The sequence below is a fragment of the Papaver somniferum genome, unplaced genomic scaffold, assembly GCF_003573695.1.
Source record: "Papaver somniferum cultivar HN1 unplaced genomic scaffold, ASM357369v1 unplaced-scaffold_21, whole genome shotgun sequence".
In the NCBI taxonomy this organism is placed as follows: Eukaryota; Viridiplantae; Streptophyta; class Magnoliopsida; order Ranunculales; family Papaveraceae; genus Papaver; species Papaver somniferum.
Genome location: NW_020631041.1, coordinates 18,019,322 through 18,028,563, shown reverse-complemented (window position 1 = coordinate 18,028,563; position 9,242 = coordinate 18,019,322). Strand labels below are relative to the sequence as shown.

The 9,242-nt window shown below is 39.6% G+C and overlaps 1 protein-coding gene across 1 annotated transcript; it reads right to left on the bottom strand.

Annotated features, from left to right (window-relative positions):
* Positions 1–1,463: 1,463 nt before the first annotated feature.
* Positions 1,464–1,865, bottom strand: LOC113339709. Its single transcript, XM_026584942.1, has one exon. It carries the CDS (start codon positions 1,863–1,865, stop codon positions 1,464–1,466), a length of 402 nt encoding a protein of 133 aa, XP_026440727.1.
* Positions 1,866–9,242: the final 7,377 nt, after the last annotated feature.

Here is a 9,242-nt window from a genome sequence, read left to right as displayed (position 1 = left end):
GATCGGTCGTTCGATTCCTTCGTCGTCTTCCTGAGCAAGGAGCGCTCTAATAGCAACATCACTGGAAGCTGTGTAAAGTATCAGGGGTCGTCCCTGTACTGGAGACTTCATGACAGCGGGCGACAATAGTATCTGCTGTATTTTATGGAAGGCTTCTTGTTGAACGGCTGTCCAGGTGAAACTTGCTTCTTTCTTCAGTAGAGGGGTGAATGCAGCAATGAGTTGAGCCAATCCAGGAATGAAGCGTCGAATATAATTTACCTTGCCCATAAAGCTCTGTAGTTCCTTCACAGTGCATGGAGGAGGCATGGTGGTGATAGATTTCGTCTTGTCCGGATCGACTTTGATTCCTTCAGCTGTGACCAGGAATCCTAAAAACCTTCCGGAGGAAACACCAAAAGCGCACTTCAAAAGATTCATCTTTAATTTGTATTCTTTGCATCTTTCGAACACTTGTCTTAAAACTTCAAGGTGAGATGCTCGAGTCTTCCACTTTACTACCACATCGTCGACATAGTCTTCCACTTGTTTGTGCATCATGTCGTCGAATATGGCAGTCATAGCTCGTTGATAAGTGGAACCCGCGTTCTTTAATCCAAAGGGCATCACAGTGTAGTGGAAATTCCCAATGGGAGTACGGAATGCAGTCTTGTTGGCATCGTGATCATACATCTTGATCTGGTTGTATCCACTGTAGCCATCCATGAATGAGAACATATCGTGGCCACTGGTTGCGTCGACGAGCATATCAATGTTGGGTAGAGAAAAATCATCCTTCGGACAACATTTATTCAGGTTCCTGAAATCGACACAACATCTGATTTGACCATTTTTCTTCTTGACAGGAACGACATTTGCTAGCCACGTTGGGTGTTGAATAGGCTTGATGAATCCTGCTGCGAGTAGTTTCTGGATCTCGACTTTGATTTGCTCCTCGACTTCGTGCCTAATTGTCTAGGCGATTGTTTGACGGCTTTGGAGCCAGGAACGATGTGCAGGTGATGGGTGACCAGTTTGTCGTCCAAACCGGGCATTTCCTCATACATCCAGGCGAAAACATCTTGATATTCTTTCAACAGCTTTATCAGTTCCTTCCGTTCCTCTGATGACAGTGCTGAACTAATCAGGATCAGCCTTGGATCATCCTCAGTCCCAATATTGATTGTTTCGAGATCATAAATGGTAGGGTCAGTGCCGTCTTGTAATTATCGTGGGGCATCTTGAACCTCTTATTCGAGTGACAGTTTGTTCTGACATGATTCTTAAGGATGGGGAGGCTTTTCATCGTTCTCCCCGATTAATTGCTAATCTTCATGTCGGCGATAAACGATCCTCCCCTCCGCATCACGGCTGGTTATGAAGTTTGATCCTGGAGTTGAAACCTGATCGTTACGACATTTAACTGGTGTAGTAGATAACTTAATCACCTTAGCATCCAAGGATGATGGCTTGTCATCAATCTTTTAAATAGTCTTCCAACGTGGGAGTGGAATGCTGCAAACCTTGCTTGGAGGCTCCGGAATGCTCTTTTGAGATTCAAGGAACTCAGCATCGTAGACAGGAGCATAAGGAGATGACGAAGCTGGGATGCGAACGATCTTGTTGTTGAGTATAGCCTTCATGTATTGATGGTACGTCGAAGGAACCACCTTGTTATCATGGAGCCATGGATGTCCAAGTATCATGAGATAGTCGGGCTCTTGTTCGATCACATGGAACTTGACTTTTGACTGAATAAGCCCTACCTTCAAATCTATGTATGCATACCCATATGTATGGATCTGACTTCCTTCAAAGCCTGTCATCAGGATAGGGTGTCGGACAATCTTATTCTGTGGGAACCTAGCTGTTTTGAGAGTCTTCATAGTGACAATATTTGTAGAAGCACCTTATCAATAAGGGCTCTCTTGAATTCGTAATCTCTGGTGAAACCGGTCACGTACAGGGCTCGATTATGTACTTCGTCTGCCATGCGGTCTTCCTATCCGAAAGTGATATTGTTGATTGAATGGTCAGACATCACAGGTGTTTCCTCAGCTGCTAGGCACGACGAAGTCAGAGGTATGTCTGAGGATATCTGGTTGAGTGCATCGAACGTGTTTGTGCGTTGATCCATTGAAAAGTGTAAGAGCTCACATAGGTTTTCAATCAAGTGTGCGACGTCCTGATACACTGGCTTCTCATAAGTAGTGAAACTGTTGGTTTGAGGGTCAGGTGACGAATCAGTCTCTAGTGTTGGGACTGCTGAAGTGGAGATGTCGCCTAACTCAGATGTTAGTTTGGTAAGAAAATCGAGTATGTGGTGTACTGTATCCTTCATCAGATCCATGTTCCTGGTGAGAACCTCCAGGATTCGAGCAAACTCTTCCAGAGTCGGGATTCCTCTGTCTTCGCGCCGTCAGATGTAACGTGAGGAATGTTGCCATTTGAAAGATTCTGGATCGGGTCTGTATTATTTGAATTATTCTTAAGACCAACCATCTTGTGAAATTGTGATATTGCAACCGAGATAATGATCCCCCACTGTGTTCTCCAATCTGTAGATGGGGCAAAACGATTTGCTGGTTTTTACGGAATTAAGGAGACGACCTTACAGAGGAGACTCCTTGAACCGAGCGAAATGTTCAGCCTCACACAGATGCACTGCAAGAAGGGAGTGCTTTGAATTCGAGAGATCAATCTGTATTACTCCGGCCTAAACCAAGACAATGGCCATTCCAGAGTAAATTCGGTCACAAGAGAGGATGGGTCGATCTGTAGGAGGAAAGCTGAGAAATGTATGGAATCAATGGTAATCAAAGATTGTAGGTGTGTTATGTATTCTGAATAAGATAAGTTCTGAATGATTGAATCTCTGTTGAGAGTGATTACTCAGATGTTGAGTTGTTAATCTCGTGTTGTCTGTTTGACGTGAGATTCTTGTATATCTAATCAAGATTCAGAGACTTATTTATATTGCTGGAATTGTAGACACCTTGATCCCATGAAGTGTGACAGTTGATGGAATCAAAGAGTGGGGAAATGGAAATCGTGTTTGAAACCAGTTCCTCATCGTGCGGAGACATGGTCGATTTTCTATCCACTACTTTGTTAACTCCTTCAACTGATTGCACGACTTGCTCATATTCCATCGTGTGTATGAACACACGTGCCGTAGACCGCCAGACCAAAACCCTAGTTAATATACCCCCTTGTGACACGATTGACGTCTCGTGGTTAATTAGTCAGTTGTTGACTTCATGACTTTATGGGACGATGAGTCCATGTATTTGCTGAGTTGAACATGATCTTGCAAAATGTCCTAAGACTCATGAATTGAACGTGCCTGTTGAGACAGAGCTATGATTCTTAAGTAAATGTTGATAGTTAAGGTGCGCAAGTATTGCTCATTCGATAAATTGTTGAATATTGATAGTTGAACCAATATTCCTTGGTTTGAGCAAATATTTCTCATCTGAACAAATGTTGCTCATTTGATGAATTATTGGTAGCGTGACCAAGATAAAATATTAAGTTAAAATACTGGTAATTGAACCGAGCATAATTAGTAAAAATACTGATCATGAGATCGTCGTAAATTCATTGGTGTTTGAATCTGGAATTATGATCCTTGGACTCAGAAACCCTAATTCGATCAACTGGTGACCAATTGATGGTTTATTTGAAAATTAACCATGGAATGAAGGAGGGACTGGCTACATGGGATCATGTATCGTCCATGTAGCGCCCATATGCTCGAGTGAGCAAATACCAAGGTCTCTTGAAGAGTTGGTGATTTGTTGATGAAAGAATGATTAAATGTTGGTTTAATCATTTATTAGAAAAATGCTCGTCTGAGCCTTAGGTGATAAAACCTAATTAATTATGAAGAGATGAGGGACCGACCAAGGGGTCATGAAACCGTCCCTGGATGGTCACGGGATCGAATGACGATCGCTCTATGAAAATTCCAAAATTATTTGGAAGAGTTTTGGACCTAATACGTGCAATTGCGCAAATTAGGTCAATTCATGAAAATGTGAGGGACCGGATCCGTGCGAGCCAAATAGCCAACCTTAGTCGGTCAAGGTAACATGCTCACGTTGTCAAAACTTTCGTATCTCAGTCTTAAGAATGTTGGTATTTTCCGGCATGCGTTTGAGCAACCATTTGAGAAAATATGACAAAATCAGGGTTTTGCTGAAACTGAGGAAACTTCATGAGATGAAGGAAAATAATTATAAAATGAAGGAATGATGAAGCTGGGACCACTGAGGCCAAGGAATGGCCAGCCAGTCAGTGACCACATTCCCATGGTGCCCTTCCTAATTTTATATTATTTTTCATGATTTTATGAAAATATCCTGAAATCAAGGAGTTTGTTGAAATTAAGGAGTTTCCTTGAAGTGAAGGAATTTCTATGGGATCAATGAAACAACTAATATTAAAATAATAAAATAAGGGCGTGTGGGACCGCATTTGAGCATGGTCGGCCGGCTGGGGCCCGGTCCCGTGCGTTTCCCTAATTTTATGTAATTTTTGTGTATTATTTCCATGATTTGAAGGAATTTTCATAATTTGAGAGAAATACCATGAAATCAAGGAATTTCATGGGATCAAGGAAACTTAAAATAATAACAATAAAATAAAGGGACGTGTGGGACCACCTAGGGCATGGCCGGCCGGCTGGGGCCCGGTCCCACGAGTTTCCCTAATTTTATATTATATTTTTCATGGTTTTATGAAAATACCATGAGATTAAGGAGTTTTCATGAGATTAGGGAAATATTAATAAAATAATAAGGAACCATGAGGTGTGGGGCCGGCCGGGATCAAGACATGGCCGCTTGGCAAATAAACACGGCCCCACGACATTTTTCCAAATTTTATATTATTTCCTTGGTGCGAAGGAAAGACCATGAAACTGAGGAGTTTACTCAAAACGAAGGATATTTGTTCAAATGAAAGGATTTTCATAAGATCAAGGAAAATAACAAAAATATGACAAAATATAAAACTGGCGTGGGACTGGCCATGGCACGGCCGGCTGGCTAGTGGGCCTAGTCCGCCAGCGCCTTGGTCAATATTTTATTATTTATTATTTTCTTTCCTATTTTTCATAGGTTCATCGTTTCGTCGTATTTTGAAATACTCGTTCGTGCGTTCAGGTGATTGTTAGTGCATCATCGTCGAATACACTTGCACCTTTTGAGTCGGGGCTTACTCGAAGGTAACTCAGACGCCCGTACGTTGAATATTTATTACTAACCCATGGAATTCTGCTGGGAAGAACCATAGATTGAAGTAACGAAATATTATGAAAATATTTGAATATTTTCAGAAAATCAGTGGATGAATCCAAGAATTTAGGAATAATTAATTGATGGCTCTATACTAGTACGATCATCTAGGAGCATTAATTATTCTGAGCGACATGAGCTAGTTGAAGCGTCATTTCCTTTATATAGTCAGGGAAAATTGTTGTTTGTATCCTGAAGACGTTATTGCTCTATACTAGCAGGCAAGCTGTCTAGGAGCCGTCCAATCTCGTGATTATATATAGAAGTAATTACTGAAGTGTTCAGTATTCATGAGATATGTCGTTGCCTAGCCGAGAGACTACATATCTGCATATACTCTGAGAGACAGTATTCTCAGTCAGAGATTCGATGAGAGACCTGTGTCTCGATACTCGCGTCTGATTGCTGGATCAGAAGTTCGTATAATTATGGGTTTACGATTTTATCCTTTGTCGAAAATCCACCATCTACAATTCCTTATTGATTTATTGTTTAAGTTCATGAAACTACCGATTTGAGAAATATAAACAGCTTGGGTATACGTACGAGTATGCGTACCTTAGCTATCGGAATTGAGTTGGTTTTGATTTCCAAACTCAGCAGAACTTTTCAGGTAGAAACGTTTCTCCAGTACGCGTACGGGTACGCGTACCTAAGGTGACTGGTTTATGAGTTCGTAAACTCCAAACTTAGCAGAATTTCCCGGGAGGAAAAGTTCCGCCAACACACGTACCCTACCTGTCTCCTTCACCAGTACCGCATGCACACATATGCACACACTTGGTTTCCGACACATGGATTTATACACTAATGTGCGAAAACTCTATATATTCTTATATCCATAGTTGGTTACGTAATCTGAACTCTACATTTCAATCATTGAAACATTCTTCTATAATGTTATAATAGTCGTTAGACATAAAGAATCGACTATCGTCATCAAAGCTATTTTCAAGATTGAAATGTCATCATGACTTTCGTCACGGGTAAAGATGAAAATGGTTAAAGCAAAAGCTTACAAACACATATTTCGAGAAAAAGATAGGAGAGTAAACTCGACTCGAAATAGCAAATGTGTATGTATGAAAACTATCATACTTATACGACTTTTGTCTCAAGATTAGTAGATAGAGTAGATAGACTTTTGAGTGACAGATAAGTTCAAGTATCCACATACCTGTTGGTCGAATGAAGTTCCACTGGTTCCTTGAGTAGTTCTTCGTCTTCGTAAGATAATCGCCATGGAGTCTGGAGCTCAACTATTCCTAACTATACTAGATCGAGACTTAGTCATAAGTAAACTAGAAATCAAGACATATAGTTTTTATCACTAACATTGACAAACATGCTTGAGATAGCAATGCATGCGAGTTAGACCGAACAATGCTCTAACAATCAGTCAGTCTGTTTTTTGTATTACTTTTCTCTCTTTGACTATTTTTAACTCCATAGAAGTTTCTTACAGTCCTTTGAGAGAATCCATTAAATGGAACCTTTTGATGACTAAGTCTAGGACCTCTAGAAATTGGTTCTAGAGGATTAACTGAGATAGGTCTCCACCTTCTAGACTTAGATCTACCAGTTTTATTCTCATAGACATTGGGAAGCTGTGTTTTTGTGATGTAGTTTGCACCATGAGTAAAAACACGATTCCGATAAATATTTTGAAAAGAGTGATCTTTAAAAATCTTTTTATGAGAATTCTGGTTTTCTGTGAGAGTGAGATCCATTGTTGATGCCGTCAGATGATTAACTCGGTTGACGGTAAATAAAAGAATATTTTGAAGATTTGAGATATTTTTCTTCCTAGCAAAACAATGTTTAGCACTATGATTCCTTTTCCCACATAAGGAAGAATTTTGTGGAAGAGAATTGTTGAAGGATATCTGATTCAAACCATGTCCCGTTTGGAAGTTTGCGATTTATATTTTGCAGGGACTTCCTTTGATGAGTTTTTCTTTATGTTAGGTAACTCAGCATATGACACAAAAGAATTTCTCATTACAGTGTTTTCCTTAGTTAAGGAGACAGACTATTTTTGGGCTAGGTGAAGCGATGAAGCAATATTCTCTATTTCAACACGAAGATTGTTCAAATCATAGAAGTGTGTCTCAATTAAACATTTTTCTCTAATTGTTCACTCTCTAACAATATTCTCAAGGATACTAATCTTTTCTTGTTGTAGCATATTCTCATGAGTGAGTTTTTTAATTTTGTTAGAAAAGGACTCAATAATCTTATAGAGTTCACGTTCTCGACTAAGAGCCTTCTCAAATTCATCCAAGAGTTGAGAATGATTATTAAAATCAACTGTCTCAGTTGGATTTTCTTTAGTTCTGGTGATATTCCTTTCTTCCTCTGACACCTTGTCAATTGTCTTGTTTCTTTCTCTGGATTAGGAAGAATCAGCTAAGGAATTATCCTTTGAGGAAAAACCAAGACACTTGACATAGTCAAAAGTATGGGAAGACAGAGACATGCGTAGATAGGAGATACTACTTTGTCCACAGAATCAGATTGCTACAAACACAGAATGTTAAGGTCTTAAACGTGTTTGCCTGCTCTTATACCAATTGAAAAAGCGGGGGTCTAACGACCTCACCCAATATTTTGATTAACAATCTGTATGGACTAACTCCAATATACTTTCTAGAGAATCAACTAGATGATGGTATTTTTCAATGATGTTGTAGTAAGATGATTCGTTCACTCAGATTTGTTGAGAATTTGTTTTAAGAATGAAGAGAGACCGGGACTCGGGATTCCACTGGTTTTCATGTTCATGGGGTTCATAAATTAATCCTAGACATTTATAGCTCAAAGCAAAAGAAACAATAACTCTATTCTTTGCCAAAGTAGATTTCGTAAAACATCAATTGTAAATTACATCAATTTTTGGCGCCGCCGACGCGGATTTGTTTATAAATTTGTTTTTAGTTTTTTTTTTTATTTGTTCTTTTTTACGCGTTTTGGTACTTTTGTTTGCTTTCAGATTTGGAGCTAAGCTAAAGAAAAACAGAAGTGCTGAAAAGAAAGGCGAAGCCCAAAAAGGAAAGAAAAGAGAAATCCAAAAGGAGTGAAGAAGAAGATTTTGTAAATAATTTTTATTTTATTTTTTTAGAAACTTGTAATTAAGTTTTTTTTTATTTTTGTAAAGTTTTTTTTTTGGACTTTGGACTTTTTTTTTTTTTTTTTAAAAAACCCTACGGAAGGGTACTTTTAAATAAACTGTGTGCAGAGAAGGACGGAGATTACGATATCGCCTCGGCCCCTCGGGTTCGTACATGACATAGGAGTCGTGACCCGAGTCGACTTCAACGGTTCATCCTGATGAGTGCTAAAAAGTGCATATTTCTATATATTTTTCTTGGCATTTAACTCATCTTTTGTGCATTAATTCTACATTTTATCCCATATTCTGTATTTTCATTGTTTTCAAGAATAAATAATTTTCTTACTTAATTTTGCATTTTGAGGTAATAAACGAAGTTCGGATGAGTCGCGGAGCGAAAAGAGCAGAAAAGTAGTGAAAAGCCGGGAAGAATTACGCAAGGAAGCCGCAAAGAATGGAGCGCACGTCCAAAAAGCTAGGAATGGGCTCAAGGAGGAAGAATTGTTCTTAAAGAAGATATGGGCTTGGCATACCCAAGGCCCAAAACCCTTACCCAAATCCATTTCCTATATCCATACCCGCCTTCATTTTCAGCCGTCAGATTGGATCATCTCAGCATCCTACGGTCGCAGCATCGCCAGTACATCAAAGTCTGAAATTCCTGACCAACACTACAGCACCTAACTCCATCTCACGCCGTTAGTTTCGTTGTATCTCATCATCCTACGGTTGCTGAAGGCTATGTTCCATCTTATCGTTGGATGCATTTCAGATGGATCGATCCAACGCCTATAACTCGCCGAACATCGAAATCTGATGAGTCCGCTCAACACCGGAACACCAAACCCTAT

Coding starts and splice junctions, on each gene's coding strand:
- LOC113339709 (XM_026584942.1), bottom strand. CDS start 1,865: ATGAAGACTCTCAAAACAGCTAGGTTCCCACAGAATAAGATTGTCCGA.